The sequence below is a fragment of the Megascapheus bottae genome, chromosome 16 (genome assembly GCF_031878675.1).
Source record: "Megascapheus bottae isolate mThoBot1 chromosome 16, mThoBot2.hap1, whole genome shotgun sequence".
In the NCBI taxonomy this organism is placed as follows: domain Eukaryota; kingdom Metazoa; phylum Chordata; class Mammalia; order Rodentia; family Geomyidae; genus Megascapheus; species Megascapheus bottae.
The window spans coordinates 31,720,848-31,740,116 of record NC_143524.1 but is presented as its reverse complement, the minus strand read 5'-3'; the positions used below and the strand labels follow the sequence as shown (position 1 = coordinate 31,740,116).

The 19,269-nt window shown below is 42.5% G+C and overlaps 1 protein-coding gene across 2 annotated transcripts; it reads left to right on the top strand.

Annotated features, from left to right (window-relative positions):
* Nucleotides 1-448: 448 nt before the first annotated feature.
* On the top strand, nucleotides 449-17,420 carry LOC150053100 (L-lactate dehydrogenase C chain-like). 2 transcript variants are annotated; one of them, XM_090348024.1, is made up of 7 exons: nucleotides 449-595; nucleotides 2,498-2,615; nucleotides 4,237-4,410; nucleotides 9,796-9,969; nucleotides 11,799-11,916; nucleotides 12,951-13,074; nucleotides 16,688-17,420. In XM_090348024.1, exons 2-7 carry the CDS (start codon nucleotides 2,558-2,560, stop codon nucleotides 16,850-16,852), a joined length of 813 nt encoding a protein of 270 aa, XP_090204150.1. In that variant the 5' UTR covers nucleotides 449-595; nucleotides 2,498-2,557; the 3' UTR covers nucleotides 16,853-17,420. The 2 variants fall into 2 exon arrangements, with proteins under 2 accessions (XP_090204150.1, XP_090204151.1); XM_090348025.1 differs by lacking the exon at nucleotides 449-595 and adding an exon at nucleotides 766-969.
* The last annotated feature ends 1,849 nt before the right edge of the window (nucleotides 17,421-19,269 follow it).

Here is a 19,269-nt window from a genome sequence, read left to right as displayed (position 1 = left end):
CTAGCTACCTAGGAAGCTAAGATCTGAGGATCGCGGTTTGAAGTCAGCCAAGGGCAGGGAAGTCTGAGACTCACCTCCAATTACTCACCAGAAAACTAAGTAAAGCTGTAGCTTAAAGTGGTAGTTCACTAGCCTTGAACAAAAGAGCTCAGGGACAGCGTCCAGGCCTAGAGTTCAAACCTGACCAAAAAAAAAAGATAATCATTCCCAAGACCACTCTTAAATGTATTTTGGGGAGGATAGGGAGCAGGGCCATTCAGTATTCCTTTTCAGAAAGTTGCAAATTAGGCCTGTGCAGTCCATGAGCTTCCCAAGCCTCTGCCCAGTTCCACAGCCTCTGGGACTCAGCAGTCCCTCCCTGCCCAGAGCAGCCCGGGGCGCCAGCGCCCCCAGGGGCGGGGCTTGCGCGCTGACGCAGAGGGGCGTGCGTGCCACGTGGGCGGGTCCGTTTGCCGTTGCTTCCTGGATGTGTAACGTTCAATGAGTTTTGCCGAGTGAGAGCGGCGTCTTTTTCCCGGTGTTCTTCACTTTTCTTGCTTGAGGGGACAGTGGGTGACGCTTTGGGGACTTCTGAGTTGCGGCAGACAGATCATTTGTGAGCCTCTGGTGCTGGGTGACAACCTGTTGGGGATGCGGTGGGACAAACGAAGAGCCCTTTCAGGGATGGACAGAATCCTGTTTTAGCCCCACATTCTCTAGCCGGGTGGATTCCCTCTGGGCTCCCTAGGTGGTGGCTTCCTTAGGTGTGCACTGTGGTTACCACTTCCTCACTGCAAGGGTGGTGGAGAGGGTTTGATTCGACTCAAAAACCCGGCATTTTTTTCTTTTAATCAGACCCCCAAAATGACAACTGTCAAAGAGCAGCTTATTTCCAATGTAGCTGCAGAAGATAACGTCCCCCATTGTAAGATCACCATTGTTGGAGCTGGTTCTGTAGGCATGGCCTGTGCTGTGTGTATCTTGCTGAAGGTAAATGCTGAACCCATCCTGTGGCTGAAAAGAAGAGTGAGCACTCTTGGGTCTTATAGGTGTTGGATTCAAGGTTACATGATTTAGGTCTTCGCAGCAAACAAATATCCTCTTACCCATCGAATCTTGATCCGATTTCAGGAACATTTGGAGGCAACAGTGCACACCTGTAGCCAGAAGGGTGTGTAGGGAAGATCAGTGTACATGCTGATAAATGCCATGACAGCAATCAGGAGGAGACTGATAGAGGAGATCGTGAGCCCTAGGCCAGCCCAAACTACATTGTTAGAGACTGTGGCAAAACCAAAAGAAAAGCAAAACAAAATTACAGTAAGCAGAGTTTATGCATGCTTGTAAGTGGAGACTGTGTGAATAGACTGTCTTCAAGTAATACTGTTTTCAGTTCAGACAGAATAAGACAGTCTCTGCATATGTGGGTGTAGATGTCCTCTCTTGACTTCTTGGGCAGAGTCTTTGTCTCCTGGATCAGTGGACCGAAACTCAGGGCCTAGGTACTGTCCTAAAGCTCTTTCCCTCAAGGCTAGAGCTCTAACACTTTGAGCCACAGCACCACTTCTGATTTTCTAGTGGTTCATTTGAATTGCAATTCATGGACAGGGCCCTGTCCCCCTGGTTGGCTTTAAATCATGATCCTCAGATCTCTGCTTTCTGAGTAGCTAGGATTCAAAATTCTTTTTTTTTTTTTTGCAAGTCCTAGGGCTTGAACTCAGAACTTAAGCACTGTCCTTTCTTGAGCACTAGCTTTCTCAAGGCTAGAGCTCTGCCACTTGAGCCACAGTACCACTTTTGGCTTTTTCTATGTATATGGTACTGAGGAATGAACCCCAGTTTTCGTGTGTGTTAGGCAAGCATTCTACCGTTAGGCCATATTCCTGGCTCCTCATTCTTTTAAAACTTAAGTAGGGGGTCCAGGAGTTTGGCCTGGCCTAGTGATAGAGTGCTTGTCTAGCATGCATGAAGACCCAGATTCAATTCCTTGGTACCACATACATAGGAAAGCCTGGAAGTGGTGCTGTGGCTCAAGTGGCAGAGCTCTAGCTTTGAGAAAAATCCAAGGACAGTGCTCAGGCCCTGAATTCAAGCACCATGACTGGCAATAAATAAATAAATAAAATTTAAGTAGGGAGGGACTTGGAGAAAATAAGGAAGCAGAAGATGCTGTAGGAAATGAAATGTACTCAGAAGTTGGGTGCCAGTGGTTCACACCAGTAATCCTAGCTGAGATCTGAGGATTACGGTTCAAAGCCAGGCCAGACACAATGTCCATGAGACTCTTATCTCCAGTTAACCACCAAAAAACCAGAAGTGGTGTTGTGTTTCAAAGGGTCAAGCGCTAGCCTTGACCTGAAGAGCTCAGAGACAATACCCAGTCCTAGAGTTCAAGCCCTATGACTGAAGAGAAAAAAAAGTACTCCTGACTCATGTAATTGTAACCCCTCTGTATATCACCTTTATAATAAGTAAATTTAAAGAAACTTAAGTAGAGACATTCATGGGTTTTTTTTAGGAATTGGTTGATGAACTTGCCCTTGTTGATGCTGAAGCTGACAAACTGAGGGGAGAAACAATGGATCTTCTGCATGGCAGTATTTTCCTTACTACTTCAAAGATTGTCAGTGGAAAAGGTAATTTTAGCTTTATGGCTATTTTCAGAGTTTTTAAAAGAAGTAGTGAATTTTATCAAACTGACATCAATAAATGTAAAATTTGAATTATCACTGTATTATTAGGACTGATTATACAGATTTTTTTTTTTTTTTTTTTGCCAGTCCTGGGCTTGAGCTCAGGGCCTGAGCACTGTCCTTGGACTTTCTCAAGGCTAGAGCTCTACCACTTGAGCCTCAGCACCACTTCCGGCTTTTTTCTATGTATGTGGTACAAAGGAATCGAACCCGGGTCTTCATGCATGCTAGGCAAGCACTTTAACCACGAGGCCAAACTCCCGGCCTATACAGATCTTTTTTTGTTGGCTGGTTCTGGTGCTTGAAGTTAGGGCATTGGTGGTGTCCTTGGGTTATTCTGCTCAAGGCTAGCACTTTTTGTCTTTTAATTAGAGATGAGTCTCACAGACTTCCTGAGTAGCTAGGATTAGAGGTGGGAGCCACTAGTGCCCAGCCAGACTTTGTTAAAAAACATTTTATTATAATTGGAAAAAACTTAAAAAACAAAGATCTCTCCCTTCCCCCCCCCCCCTCTCCTCTGTCTCAGTTGTCCTGAGGCTTGAACTCAGGCCTGGGCACTGTCCCTGAGCTTCTTTTGCTCAAGGCTAGCACTCTACAACTTGAGCCACAGCCCTACTTTTGGCTTTTTCTGTATATATGGTACTGAGGAATAGAACCCAGGGCTTCATGCATTCTAGGCAAGCACTCTACCACCAAGCCACATTCCTAGCCTCATATACATCATTTCTACCAATTACTTCTTTCCTCTTTCTATGCTTTTAAAAATTTTATTGACATACATAAATCTTAGGCTTGAACTAAGGTTCTATATTTTCACTTGGCTTTTTCTGTTCAAGGCTGGCACTGTTAAACATGTGAACCAGTGCTCTACTTCCAGCTTTTAGCTGGTTAAAAATCTCATGTGATGTCCTTTTCTACTCAGGCTGGCTTCAAACCTTGATCCTCACATCTTAGCCTCTTTAGTGGCTAGGATTATGAGTGTGAGTGCCCAGTGTCCAGTTTCTATAAACCTTTTTCACCAGGATAGGCAGCTTTGAATAGTTTTAGTCACTTCACCTGGTCTTTTTTTTTTTTTTTTTTTTTTTTATAGGTCATGGGGCTTTAACTTGGCCTGGGTGCTGTCCCTGAGCTCTTCAGCTCAAGGCTACTACTTGAGCCAAGCCCCACTTCCTGTTTTCTAGAGGCTAATTGGAGATAAGAGCCTCAGGTCCTTTTGTGGCTAGGGTGGCTTTGAACCCTGATCCACAGATCTCAGCCTCCTGAGTAGCTTAGGATTACAGGTGTGAGCCACCACGGGGCTGTAACCAGAGATTAACACACCTTTAATAATATGTAAGATAGAAATGCTCTAGATCAATTCTCTAGATAGATGATTAAATTCTGCATGTTCTTCCATGGACACAAATTGGACCAAGCACCATATTATAATCTTTGCATCCAGAAATGGCCTTAGGGTACATACAAGTATTCTTGACAACTTTCAGAGTGGATACAATGTAAGTACCTTTTTAGTAAAGTGATAGTGGCAGTCTTAATCCAAATACTGTCTTTCATTCCTTTGTAGATTACAAGGTATCAGAAAACTCCAAGTTAGTTATTGTCACAGCAGGTGCAAGGCAGAAGGAAGGAGAATCTCGCCTTGACCTGGTCCAGCGTAATGTAGCTATTATGAAATCAATCATTCCTAACATAATAAAGCATAGTCCTGACTGTAAAATCGTAATGGTCACAAACCCAGGTGAGTCTTTTACATTTTTCTGCCTAAGAATGATCACTCCATACTATTTTCTAAAAAACAAGCAAGCTGGGTGCTAATAGCTCACGTATGTAATCCTAGCTACTAAGGAGGCTGAGATCTGAGGATCATCATTTCAGGTCAGCCTAGGCAAAAAAGTCCAAGTGACATTCTTATTGTCAGTTAACCATTCGAAAACCGCAAGTGGCTCTGTGGCTCAAGTGGTAGAATGCTAGCTTTGAGTACAAAGAGACAGCACCCTGACCCTGAATTCAAACCCTACAACCAAACAAAAACAAAATAAAAAATAAAAACAATAACCAATAACAATGCAATTGATGTGACATATGTAATAAGCTACACTACTCAAAATATATAATGCCTTGTTTTAATAGATACATTCATTTGTGATTATGTCACCACCATAATAAAGATACAAACATTTCAGGTAACTCTGAATGTTGCTTTCTCTCCATTATAGTTTATCCCTCACTCATTTTCTCAAATTTTATATGAAAAGAACCATAATAATATTTTAGTTGGGTGCTGTGGCTCACACCTGTAATCCTAGCTATTCAGAGGGCTGAGATTTGAGAATCGCAGTTCAAAGCCAGCCTGGGCAGTAAAGAATAGAGACTCTCTCTTTTTTTTTTTTTTTGGCCAGTCCTGGCTTGAACTCAGGGACTGAGCACTGTCCTTGGGCTTTCTCAAGGCTAGAGCTCTACCACATGAGCCACAGCACCACTTCCAGCCTTTAGTCTTTTCTATATGTGTGGTACTGAGAAATTGAACCTAAGTCTTCATGCATGCTAGGCAAGCACTCTACCACCAGGCCAGGCCAAACTCCCAGTCTGAACATGAGACTTTTTTTTTAGTGGGTCATAGGGTTTGAACCTAGGTCTGGGTGCTATCCCTGAGCTCTTCAGCTCCAGGTTACTGCCCCACCCTAGAGCAAGCCCCATTTCTCATTTTCTAGAGGTTAATTGGAGATAAGAGGCTCAGGTCCTTTTGTGGCCAGGGTGGCTTTGAACCTTGATCCTCAGATCTCAGCCTCCTGAGTAGCTGGGATTACAGGCGTGAGCCACCTTTTGCACCTGGCCTGAACAAGAGACTCTTATCTCCAATTAATCACTAGAAAATGGTGAAGTAGGGCTGTGGTTCAAGGGATAGGGTGGTAGCCTTGAGCTGAAGAGCTCAGGGACAATGCCCAGGCTCAGGGGTAGGGTGGTAGCCTTGAACTGAAGAGCTCAGAGACAGTGCACAGGTCCAGAGTTCAGGTCCCATAGCCCACAAAAAAAGTAATCTTATCTGGCTCCTTATTTTGGATTTCACCCATGTTGTTGGGTATATCAATAACTTGATCTTTTTTTTTTTTTTTTGCCAGTCCTGAGCTTGAGCTCAGGGCCTGAGCGCTGTCCTTGGACTTTCTCAAGGCTAGAGCTCTACCACTTGAGCCTCAGCACCACTTCCAGCTTTTTTCTATTCATGTGGTACCAAGGAGTCAAACCCGGGTCTTTGTGTATGCTAGGCAAACACTCTACCACTAGGCCAAACTCCTGGCCCCTAATGATGAGCATTTTTTGGTCAGTCCTAGGGCTTGAACTCAGAGCCTGGGCACTGTCCCTGAGCTTATTTTGCTCAAGGCTAGCACTCTACCACTTGAGTCAAAGTGCCACTTGCTTTTTCTGTTAAAGTGATACTGAAGAATCAAACCCAGGACAGATAGAGCAAAGCTTAGGACTTCTTTTGTATTTTTTTTTTAGCATACTTGCATCTCTGAGCTAGGCCCATATCACTATACTTTGTTATTATGTCATTATACCCGTTTTCTAAGCTATGTTGGTAGCTTAGATAAAAATATAGTAACTGGAAAAGATTTATCTAGGAGATGTATTAAGGAGGTAGTATTGGCTGGCTGATTACTAGATGTACAAACAGGTACTTATAATATCTTTAAAAAAAAAAAAGGGTTATGGGCCTGGAGCATAGCCTAGTGGTAGAGTACTTGCTTAGAATGCACGAAGCCCTGGGTTCGATTCCTTGTTATCACATACTCAGAAAAAGTCAGAAGTGAAAAAAAAGAATCGGAAGTGATGCTGTGGCTCAAGTGGCAGAGTGCTGGCCTTGAGCAACAAAAAGTGTCCAAGTATAGTGCCCAGGCCCTGAGCACTGTCCTTGGGCTTTCTCAAGGCTAGTGCTCTACCACTTGAGCCACAGTACTACTTCTGGCTTTTTCTGTGTGTGTGGGGTGCCGAGGAATTTAACCCAGGTCTTCATGCATGCTAGGCAAGCCCTCTACCATTAGGCCAAATGCCAGCCCCCCAAGAGGGGTTATTTTTGTTTTCAAATTCTAGCAGTGAATAATTTAACATTTTTCAAAAGCATGTAACTGATTATCCATAATTTTTGTAGCTTTGCTTTATCTTCAACTTTGAGATGAATCTGTTCTTGTCTCCCAAGACAGTTCTACTTACTCAGGAAACCAAAATTTTTGGTAGTACCTGAGTTTTGAACTCAGAACTTGCACTTTAACCATCAAGTATTCTTTTGCACTGGTACAATGTCCCAGCCCTTTTTGCTTTCATTATTATTGTGTGTGCCCATCCTGGGGCTTGAACTCAGGGCCTGGGTATTGTCCCTGAACTTTGTTGCTCAAGGCTAGTGCCTTACCCCTGAACAATAACCCACTTCTGATTTTTGGTAGTTAATTGGTGGTAGGACTTTTACAGACTTTCTTGTCAGAGATGGCTTCAAATTGTGACCCTCAGATCTCAGACTCCTGAGTGGTTCGAATTACAGGTATGCGCCACTGTGCCCAGCTATTTATTCATTGAGATAAAATATTGGAGACTTTTTTGGGGTGCTAATCTCCAATCATGATCCTCCTGTTCTCAGATAACTGACTCAGACAAATCAAGTTAAAAGACATTTTTATGCTGGGGAGAGACTGGACAAATGGAACTAACTAAAAAGAAAGTTTCGGGGGTGGGGGGAGGGAAATGGGGACCAAGTTATGAGAAAGGGTAACAATGTATGTGAAGTAATGCACCTTCTATCTGGTGAATATAATGTAACCCTTTATTAATTACAATAAAATATATGAAAAAAAGACAAAGCTGCTAAGATAGACAGACAGCCAAACAACTGGGAAAAGATATTTATCAATAATACATCAGACAAACGCTTAAGATCCAATATCTACAGAGAATTCAAGAAGCTAATCCCCCCCAAACCCAACAAACAAATCACTAAATTGGCAAGGGAACTAAAGAGAGACTTGTCAGGGGAAGAAGTAAAAATGGTAATGAAACTTATGAGAAAATGCTTATCATCCATGGTCATAAAGGAAATGCAAATAAAACAACCCTAAGATACCACCTTACCCCAATCAGAATGGCCAATATTCTGAATTCACATACTACACTTGATCTTAGCCAAAAGATGGAGAAGCGATCCAATATTCTGAATTCAGAAAACAAATGCTGGTGGGGATGTGGAGAAAGAAGAACCCTACTGCACTGCTGGTGGGAATGTAACCACTCTGGATGGCAGTTTGGAGGATCCCGAAAAAAACTAAACATAGACTTTCCCTATGATCGAGCCATACCTCTCCTAGGCATCTACCCTGAGCATCATAACCCAAGATATCATAAGGACACCTACACAGCCATGCTCATTGCTGCACTATCCACAATAGCCAAGTGATGGAAACAACCCAGATGCCCCACTACAGATGAATGGATACAAAAAATGTGGTACATACATGCAATAGCCACAGGACAAGATAAAATAATGGCATTCACTGGGAAGTAGATGGAACTAGAGCAAATCATGTTGAGTGAGATAAGCCAAGACCAAAGGGACAAAAGGCGCATGGTCTCCTTGATATGTGGATGTTAGGTTTTTTTTTGTTGTTGTTGTTTTTTGCCAGTCCTGGGCTTGAGCTCAGGGCCTAAGCACTGTCCTTGGACTTTCTCAAGGCTTAGCACTCTACCACTTGAGCCTCAGCACCACTTCCAGCTTTTTTCAATGTATGTGGTACCGAGGAATCGAACCCAGGTCTTCATGCATGCTAGGCAAGCACTCTACCACTAGGCCAAACTCCCAGCCCCTGATATGTGGATGTTAGATCCAACAGTACAAGAACGATGACTCAATACTCAGGTGCTCAAGGTCATTGACATGAACTTTGAGATATAAATATAACTATACAGACATAAATCTAAGATGGTAGATTTTAGACATTCATCTATGTATCTATGAAATAAAGTCTCAGCTTAATTTTTATTTTGTTCTTAAATATGTGTGCCAGTGATTGCATATAGAGATTCCATTCCTTGAATACTTGTTAAACTTGACATTTGAAATATGATGTAAAAAAAATCAGTATTAGCCAGGTACAGTGGCTCATGTCTGTAATTCTAGCTACTCAGAGGCGAAGATCTGAGGATTGTAGTTCAAAGCCAGCCCGGGCACTAAAGACTGTGAAACTCATATCTCCAATTAATCACTAGAAAACCAGAAGTGGTGCTCTGGCTCAGAGGTAGAGCACTAGCCTTGAGCTAAAGAGCTCAGGACAATGCCAGGCCCAGGGGAAGAGCTCAAGAACAGCACCCAGGCTCAGTCCATGCCCCATGACTGACCCAACCCCCCAATTAGTGTTGATAAAATAAATAAAATTAATAAAATAAAATAATAAAAATATGCAAGAGGATGCATTTTATAAGCCATAAATGACTATAAAATGTGCTGCTTATGCCAGGATCAGTGGCTCACGCCTGTAATCCTAGCTACTCAGGAGGCTGATATCTGAGGATCAAGGTACAAAGCCAGCCTGGGCACAAAAGGACCTGAGACTCTTATCTCCAGTCTACCTCTAGAAAATGGGAAGTGGGGCTTGGCTCAAGGGTAGGGTGGTAACCTTGAGCTGAAGAGCTGAGGGACATCACCCAGAGTTCAAGCCCCATGACACACTGACACACACACACATGCTTATTATTTCAGTTAATAAAGATGAATTTATATCTTAAAAAAAGTCATTGTGAGGGCCTGGAGTTTGGCCTAGTGGTTAAAGTGCTTGCCTAGCATGCACGAAGACCCGGGTTCGATTCATCGGTACCACATAAATAGAAAAAAGCCAGAAGTAGTGCTGAGGCTCAAGTGGTAGAGCTCTAGCCTTGAGAAAGTCCAAGGCCAGTGCTCAGGCCCTGATCTCAAGCCCAGGATTGGCAAAAAAAAAAAAAGTCCTTGTGAGGCTGGGAGTTTGGCCTATGGTAGAGTGCTTGCCTAGTGTGCACGAAGACCTGGGTTTCATTCTTCAGTACCACATACATAGAAAGAACAAAAGTCATTATTAATATTGTTCTAACATAAATTTGTCATTCCTAGTGGATATCTTGACATATGTTGCTTGGAAGATAAGTGGCCTACCTGCAAATTGTGTAATTGGCAGTGGCTGTAATCTTGACTCTGCCCGTTTCCGTTTCTTTATTGGAGAGAAGCTGGGGATTCACCCCACAAGTTGTCATGGTTTGATTGTTGGAGAACATGGTGATTCTAGTGGTAAGTGTAAACCCACTAGTACTGCACAACTATGCTTCTGATCTCTAGAAACATGTTTTCTTTTTCTTGCTTTTTTGTAGTCTTGAGGCTTGAATTCAGGGTCTGGGTGCTATTCCTGAGCTTTTGTGCTAAAGGGTAGTGCTTTTCATAGAGCCATAGCAATTTTTCTGGTTCTTTGGTAGTTATTATTGCTTAGAGTCTTACAGACTTTCTTGCCCTGGCTGACTATAAACCACGATTCCCCAGATCTCAGGATCCTGAAGTACTTAGGTATCTCTTCAATATAGTGATCTTTTAGTAGCTATATTATATGGCCTTGCAATGGGGACATGGATATATGATGATTCTAATTTTAGCATTTTGGGGAGGTGGGAAAGTACTGGATTTGGACTTCTGGTCTAGCATTTTCCCTACTTACTTGCTTAGCAAGTGCCACACTCCAGTCTGGCTTTTTGGAGGTGTATTTTGGACATTTCTGCCAAGACTGGCTTTGACCTTTGATATATTAGAAATACGTTTCCTGAGTAGGAGTATAGGCATAGGCTCTGGCTGCCTAACTAATTTTAGTTCTTTTGAAGTGCCACCATACTACTTTCCATAACGGCAGTACTAATTACCTGTTGTATCCGAATTCCTAGAACCCCGAAAAGACCACCAGAGGCCACAGTCAAAGCTAAAAAGCAAGGGTCGTTTATTTACGAGTCTAGACTCGGGCCTCCGCGTACCCGTAGCCGGAAACGACGAAAGGCCTTGAGCAAGAACTTTACACAGCTTTTATAGGGGAATTACAATTACCTGTTTGGCTATTTGATAACTCAAACCAGTGGTCGAATCAGAGCTCAGGTGTCTAACCACTGAGCGCCAAGCTGTTACCACCTGGGGTTCAAGTACATGGGCCCTAAGCAAGGGGGGAGGGGTCATTCCCAGATTATGGAACAATCTTGGCACAACATTACCTATCTTCCATCAGGGCATGACAATCCTTTTTCTTGCTTAGTTTTGTTGGCTCATGGATGGTGCTTTACTACTTGAGCCACACCTATAATCCAGTTTTCTTGCTGGTAGACTTTTCTACCTAGGCAGCTTTGGACTGTTGTCTTTAGATCTCAATCTCCTGGGTAGCCAGGGTTACAGACATAAGCACCACCTGTGCCCAGCTTATTTCTTGTCTTTGAGGTAATACCCATTGTGAGTAGGGAGAGAGGCTGTCTCATCATGTGGTGTGAACATGTTTTCATATACTTGTTGGCCATTTTCATATCTTCTTTTTCTAAGTGCCAACTACACTATGCTCAAATCTTTTGTCCATTACCACAGTTATAAGTAAATATGACTACATGTTTTCTTCTGTTTATTTAAAAGTTATTTCTAGATATTGCACTAACTTTATTTAAAAGTAAAAGACAGGCTGAGAGTTTGGTCTAGTGGTAGAGTGCTTACCTAGTATGCACGAAGACCCAGGTTTGATTCCTCAGTACCACATACATAGAAAAAAGGCAGAAATGGTCCAGTGGGAGATGACAAGTTTGTGGCTAATCTAGGAAATACAAAGACCCTGTTTAAAGAAAAACCAGGGGCTGGGAATTTGACCTAGTGGTAGAGTGCTTTCCTAGCATGCATGAAGTTTGATTTCTTAGTGCCACATACATAGAAAAAGGTGGAAGTGGTGCTGTGGCATCCCAGGACTGGCAAAAGAAAAGAAAAGAAAAACCAAACAAAACAATGAACTAACCAAACAGGCAAACAGAAAAACAGTTGTGAACTCCAACAATTTCTAGAAATCATCATTTTTGAGATATGTGTTTTGTAAACAAAATTTGTTTTCTTAGTGCCCTTATGGAGTGGAGTGAATGTTGCTGGTTTTCCTCTGAAGTGTCTAAACCCTGAAATAGGAACTGACTCAGACAAGGAACATTGGAAAACGGTCCATAAACAAGTGATTGATAGGTAACAGTACTCATTGTTAATGCCTTAATAATCAGTATTAAGAATAAATTTCCAAGGCTAAAAGTGTGTAATGATTTTTCCTTTTTTAAATTTTTTGTTATTGGACTTGGGGCTTGAACTCTGGGCCTGGGTGCTGTCCCCAAGCTCTTCAGCTCAAGGCTACCACCCTACCCCTTAAGCTTCAGCACCACTTTGGATTTTCTAGTGGTTAATTGAGATAAGAATCTCACAGCCCTTAGTGCTGGGCTTTAACCTGGGATCTTCAGATCACAGCCTCCTGAGTAGCTAGGATTACAGGCGGGAGCCACTGCTCCTGGCTCTTCTTTTTTTATTTTTTCCATAAAATAAATAACTTCAGGCTCCTAAAAACCCCCACATCCAGATATCTTATACAAACCATTTCTTTGGAGCTTTAAAAAATACCTGCTGGGCACTGGTGGCTCACACCTATAATCCTAACTATGCAGGAGGCTAAGATTTGAAGATTGTGGATCATACCAGCCCAGGCAGGAAAGTCCAGGACATTACTCAATAAACTACGCAGTGCTGAGAAGAGATGTAGATGGTAACTTTCAGGAATCAGCTTCTGTTGAGGTATTTAGGTTGTTTGTGGGGCTTGAATTCAGGACCTGGCCGCTGTCCTTGAGCCTTTTCACTCAAGGCTGGTACTCTGCCACTTGAGCCACAGCTCTACTTCACTCTTTGGATATTTAAACAACAATTTGAAGATATTAAAACTAACTTTGTCTTTGGTAGCATGTAGGCCTTACTATTATGCTTTTATTTTAAAAAAAAGAAGGGTAAGTCAATTCCTGCTTAAAGTGAATAATGACAATTTATGAGATGGTATATCTTAATATAATAGCATGAACATTCATAAGTAATTTCTAGTAGAAATCTGAAAAATGTTACTATGGTAGCATTGACATTTAGATTGCTTCAGATTGAATGCTTAACAAATATAATGCTTTCTCTGAGTTGATTCTAGTGAGTCAATGTGGATTCATGAATTTGATTTCCTTCTTTATTTGCAGTGCCTATGAAGTTCTTAAGCTGAAGGGGTATACCTCATGGGCCATTGCAATGTCTGTGACAAATCTGTCAGAAACAATCTTGAAGAATCTTAGAAGAGTACATCCAGTTTCTACTCTGGTTAAAGTAGGTTTAAACTTTTTGTTTTAATCATTCTTTCCTGTATTAATTATCAAGCTCCTACACTGTGCCAGATATTGTACAAAATATTGATAATGATGAACAGAAAATACAAAGACATGACCTTACTGAGTATAATGGAATGGAAGATATGAACTTAATCAGAACAACTACAGATGTAAACATGTAACAAGTTGTGGTAAACGTTACATGAAAAAGTACAAAGTGATGAGAACATATGGCAGGAATTTTGAGTTCTCTTGTGAAAGAGCATGGCTAATCTGTAGTGAGAAATGATTTCCCAAAGAAATAAAATCATCTGGGTGCAGTGGCTCACACCTATAATCCTAGCTACTCAGGAGCCTGAGATCTGAGAATCACAGTTCAAAGCCAGCCCAGCACCAAGTCTGTGACTCTTATCTCCAATTAACCACTAGAAAACCGGAAGTGGGGCTTAAGGGTAGGGTGATAGCCTTGAGCTGAAGAGCTCAGGGACAGTGCCCAGGTCCATAGTCCAAGACCCATGACTGGGGAGGGGGAGGGCCCACTGGGGCGAGGGGGAAATACAATCAGAGTGATTTAAATGATGAGGAAAAGTTAATTTGGAAATTGGGCTAATATTCCTTCCTTCCTTCCTTCCTTCCTTCCTTCCTTCCTTCCTTCCTTCCTTCCTTCCCTCCTTCCTTCTTCTTTTCTTTTCCTTCCTCTCTTCTTTTCCTTCCTCCCTTCTTTCCCTCTTTCCCCCCCCCTCTCTCTCTCTCTTTCTTGCCAGTCCTGGGCTTGGGCTCGGGTCCTGAGCACTGTCCTTGGACTTTCTCAAGGCTAAAGCTCTACCACTTGAGCCACAGCATCACTTCTGGCCTTTTTTCCATGTATGTGGTACCGAGGAATCAATTAATTCTAGAGGTTAATCTCCAATTAACCTCTAGAAAACAGGTAGTGTGGCTTGGCTCAAGGGTAGGACAGTAGCCTTGAGCTGAAGAGCTCAGGGACAGTGCCCACGTGGAGTTCAAGCCCCATGACCACACACACACACACACACACAAATAGAGCTAAGAGTCCCACAGGGACTTTTCTGCCTTGACAGGCTTGAACCTTGATCCTCAGATCTCAGACTCCTTAGAATCTAGGATTATAAGGCATGAGCCCCTGGAACCTGGCTTAGACATTCTCACTGATTGCTCCAGCATCAATATGTCTAACATATTCAGTACCCACTGATTATAAACAGATAAAAGTAGTGGAGGACAGACAGCGACATCACCGTGGCTGTGCTGAAGAGAATAGGTTTGAAGGGAAGAAGAGTGGATAGAGGAGCCATGTGCCAATCTTTTGTGAATCACATGGATTAACCAGAAAAATCAAAAGAGCAGAGTAAGATTTAGCTTTAAAAATAGGAAGAATACATATAGTTAATGACAGGGAGGACTGAGTTGGAAGAGAGCCAAGGAGGAAGAAGTATGCAATGGATAACCCTTTAAGATACAGAGGCCATGCCTTAGAAAGTCACCACCCTAGTGGACTCCTGAGAATGAATTAGAGAGGTGTCACAGGAGAGCTCTGAGAAGAAAATGACTAATTAGTTGCCTGATAGAGCAAGTCAGTGGTCAAGATACTTTACAGGAAGCACTCAGACATTAAATCATTTGGCTGGGCATGGTGATTCATACGTATAATCCCAGCACTTGGGAGACCTCCAGTTCAAGACCTTTCTACACAGCCTTTAAAATTTTTTTTTTTTGCTAGTCCTGGTGCATGAACTCAGGGCCTGAGCTCTATCCCTGGGCTTTCCTCAAGGCTGGTGCCCTACCACTTGAGCCACAGCACCACTTCTGGCTTTTTCTATGTATGTGGTATCGAGGAATTGAATCTGGGTCTTCGTGTATGCTAGGCAAGCACTCTACCACTAGGCCAAACTCCCAGCCCTCTACCCAGCCTTTTAACCCTTCTCTCCACCCCACCTCCAGTTCTCAAATGATGTGGTGATGGAATAGATGTGGATTCTCCAGCTCTAGCCCAGGAAACCCCTTTGAGGGGAGAATCAAAACAAAAGATGTAAGGAAGCTGGGCACAGTGGCTCACACCTGTAATCCCAGCTACTCGGGAGGCTGAGATGTGAGGATCATGGCTCAAAGCCAGCCCAGGCAGGACCATGTGTGTTATTCCAATTAACCAACAAAAAAGTGGAAGTGGGGCTGAGGCGGTAGAGTGGTACCCTTGAGCTGAAGAGCTCAGAGATAATGCCCAGGCCCAGAGTTCAAGTCCCACAATCATCAGGAAAAAGAAAAAGATGTAAGGAAACAATTCTTCGAAACCCTGCAGAGAGGCCCTGCTTCTGGTGATACGGGGTCCCTAAGAGCCATATGATAGCTCAAATGTCACATAGGAGGCAACCCAGGACCAAGGGAGGGACAGGAAGGAAGGGGGGGAGTATGACTGGCTGGAATGTGGGTTCACAGTCTGACCTCTCTGGTGTATGCATAGAGCAAAGCCAGGCCTGTCAGAGCTGTGGGATAATAGGTAGCTGATGTGAGAGCCCATGAATTTGAATGTCAAATCACTCCCAAAGGAAGGGCTGGAGGAGGTAGCAAGAAATCTCAGTAGAAGGCACCAGAACCAAATAAGACCAAGGAGCACACACCCTGTGGTCCTGAGGGAGGCCTCAGGCAGAGCGAACAGCAAGTGCAGCTGAGCAGTGTCTGCAGCATGTCTGAGCTATGGGGAAGCTGAAGGGCACTGCTCCAGTGTCAAAGGGCCTCTCACTTCCCTCAGCTCTAGCTCTTGGCAACCATTTGTAGTCAGTTTGGAGAACAAACAAGGCCCTTCCATTGCCTCTCCTAAATCCAGGGCTAGTCCCAAAGGAGAGCTAAAGAAAGATGAGTGGCAAGAGGAAGAGAGATATGGAGTCTGCTGGGTCCCCTTGTCTCCCAAGGGCAGGGAGGGGTGGGCAGTATGGAGATGACAGAGGCTGGTTCCTACATGTGGGTTTCTCAGGTTGTCATAGCTTTTCACAGCTGCTTCTGTAGCCTTGGCTTTGACTGCAGGCATGGACTGACTGGACAGGGATTCCACAGGCCCAGGACTGAGCCCGGATGTGGATCTGCATCAGTTCCATGGCCTTATCCATCATAGGTGGTCTGTGGTAGCACTCTGTTTGAGGGGGCAGTACATTCCATGCCAAGTGGTGAGAGGAAGGACATGGGTTCTGCCATTGAAGCCTCATGGCTCCACTGAGAACTTCGTCTGGAGGCTTGAGATGCTACCTGGAGCATTGTCCCAACTCAGTGGTGCTCTTTTTTTCAGCTTTCACTGTTTACCTTGGTGAACCAGACACAAGCTGTTGGCTGTCAGTCCTTCCATCAGATAAAATGGTTGCTCCTTCCCTTTGCTCATAACGATGGTCTAGTATGGAGTAAAGCGGATATACTTCTTATGGTCCTTTTAAAGGCCTCTGGCACCTTCTTTTCGTTACTGAATAGATGACCACACACCATAAGGACACCCGTGGTTATGTTTAGAAACATTGCTGGGTAATTTTTGTTGATCGCCACAGTGTCTCTTTTGCAGAGCTGATTTTCCATATTGGGTTGCTAACCAATAATCAAATCTTGCATTCCAGGGCTTGTATGGAGTAAAGGAAGAAATATTCCTCAGTACCCCCTGTATCTTGGGGCGAAATGGCATCTCAGATATTGTGAAGATGAACTTGAATTCTGACGAAGAGGCTCTTATTAAGAAGAGTGCAGATACACTTTGGAATATCCAAAAGGATGTAAAACTTTAAAGCCTTTTAATATTTTACTGTTTGATAGAAGAAAAAGTAGAAAATTGAATGTTTTATGTTTTCCAAGTCTCTGGTCTGTTAAAAACTTAAAAAAAATTGAGACCTAAGACATAACTTCAGCCTCAAGATTAGAAAGAGGAAATTCTAAAGAGATATCTACCCTGTGAATTCTTATTGCTCAGTTTTGAATGGCACTCCATCTGTCCTGGTATAATTCACGCTTCTGAAGGATGTCACGAGTGGAATAGTTGGCATTAAGTTTTGTAGATGTGTAGCCACACAATATAGTACAAAACTTAAGATTCTTACAAGTACTTTTCTTAGTATTGAAATTTTATCTTATGCGCTCTTCTATTTGGCACTATCATATCCTCTTTATGTTGTTTTGAGGTTCATGGGAGTAGGTATAAACTTTCTTAAACATTTATTTTTTAAAGAGCATATAGACATGAAGAAAAACATGGAAAGTTATATTTAAAAATTCAATGATATACACAACTCTGCAAGTACCAGTTCATATAACCTCAAATATGTGTTATTTCTATTAAAATATTACTTGGATACCTTAGACCATCTTCTGTGTTATTTGTTCAGCAAGCTATTTATGCTTGCTGTGTTGTGGCTATGAGTTTATCAATGTCTGCTTTCAAATGTGCACAGTAGTTAGGTTATCTCAACTGGTTATTGGTTCATTTCCAAGGCAGGAGTGTGGATAACTAGTACATGTACACCTGTATAGAATGTGCATACGAACATATATCTATATAACATTTTCTTCATTCCACTAAGAATTTAATACAGCTATTGGACATACACAATAAAACAAAAATAAACCCAGATGATTTGCACAAGGAGAAACTATGTGGCAGGCAGATATGCAGGCCCCGAGCATTTCCATGGTTCTCGTGGAGTTGGTTCACACACATCACTGTCTCGATTCTAGTCATCCTCTTTGGATCATGACTAGTTTCCCATGGTGATCTTTTCTTTTTTCCAGTTCCTTCCTTAAATACATGAAAATATGATTTTACAGTTAGAGTAAGGGAAGGGGAAAAAGGAGAAACTTCTGTGGGTTTGCCTTTTAAAAGACTGTTGTAGGGAAGGGGTGACATTGTCCCCCCAAAAAAGTACTGTTTATCTGAATTATGTAACTATAAATCCTCTGTATATCACTTTTTCTTTTTTTTGCCAATCCTGGGCTTGAGCTCAGGGCCTGAGCACTGTCCTAGGGCTTTCTCAAGGCTAGAGCTCTACCACTTGAGCCACAGCACCACTTCTGGCTTTTTCTATGTATGTGGTACCGAGGAATTGAACCCAGGGCTTCATGGATGCTAGGCAAGCACTATACCACTAGGCCAAACTCGTGGCCTGTAAAAGTGTATTTTATTTTTTTTTGTCAGTCATGGGGCTTGAACTTTGGACCTGGGCACTGTCTCTGAGCACTTTAGCTCAAGGTTACCACCCTACCTCTTGAGCCACAGTGCCACTTCCCGTTTTCTGGTGGTTAACTGGAGATAAGTCTCACGGACTTTAATGCTCAGGCTGGCTTTGAACCATGACCCCCATATCTCAGCCTCCTGAATAGCTATGATTATAGGTGTGAGTCACCAGCACCTGGCTAAAAGTGTATTTTTATTTTATTTTTATATTTTATTTTTTTGCCAGTCCTGGGCTTGAGCTCAGGGCCTGAACACTGTCCTTGGACTTTCTCAAAGCTAGAGCTCTACTACCACTTGAACCTCAGCATCATTCCGGCTTCTTTGTACGTATGTGGTACCAAAGAATCGAACCTGGGCCTTTGTGCATGGTAGGCAAGCACTCTACCACTAGGCCAAACTCCTGGCCCTAAAAGTGTATTTTTAAACAATTAAAATTTCATTTTAGGAAATCCTTGTAGATTGCAAAGCTGACACTTTTTTTTTGTACAAAGGGAATGCTCTATGTATTTATTTAATATATGTATGTATTTAATATATTTTTATTGTAATTAATAGAAGGGTTACATGATATTTGCCAGATAAATGGTGCCTTAATTCCCACACATTGATACCCTTTCACATGTCATGGTCCCCGTTTCCCTTCCCCCCTCCCTCACCTCTCATCTTGTTTTCCCCCGTTCCCTATCCAATTTCAGACGAGTATATTTTAATCAGAATGTTACTATTTATCTTCCCTAATCCCAAGTAGAATTGATTTATAGCTTTCATTGAGACTCATGGCATCTCCTTATACAGTAGTAGTGTATTTCAAAACTATTCACCCATCTTTTCATTATTTCTCATATACCTTCCTATACTGACTAGTTAGAATCAAATTCTTTATATTAATATGTATATACATATATACACATCTATGAATATGTATGGTTTTTGCTCTACCACAACAAGAAAAAAACATGGTATATTTGGCTATTTCCT

Coding starts and splice junctions, on each gene's coding strand:
- LOC150053100 (XM_090348025.1), top strand. CDS start 844: ATGACAACTGTCAAAGAGCAGCTTATTTCCAATGTAGCTGCAGAAGAT. Junction 2,616..4,236: donor AAAGATTGTCAGTGGAAAAG/GTAATTTTAGCT, acceptor ATTCCTTTGTAG/ATTACAAGGTATCAGAAAAC. Junction 4,411..9,795: donor CGTAATGGTCACAAACCCAG/GTGAGTCTTTTA, acceptor TGTCATTCCTAG/TGGATATCTTGACATATGTT.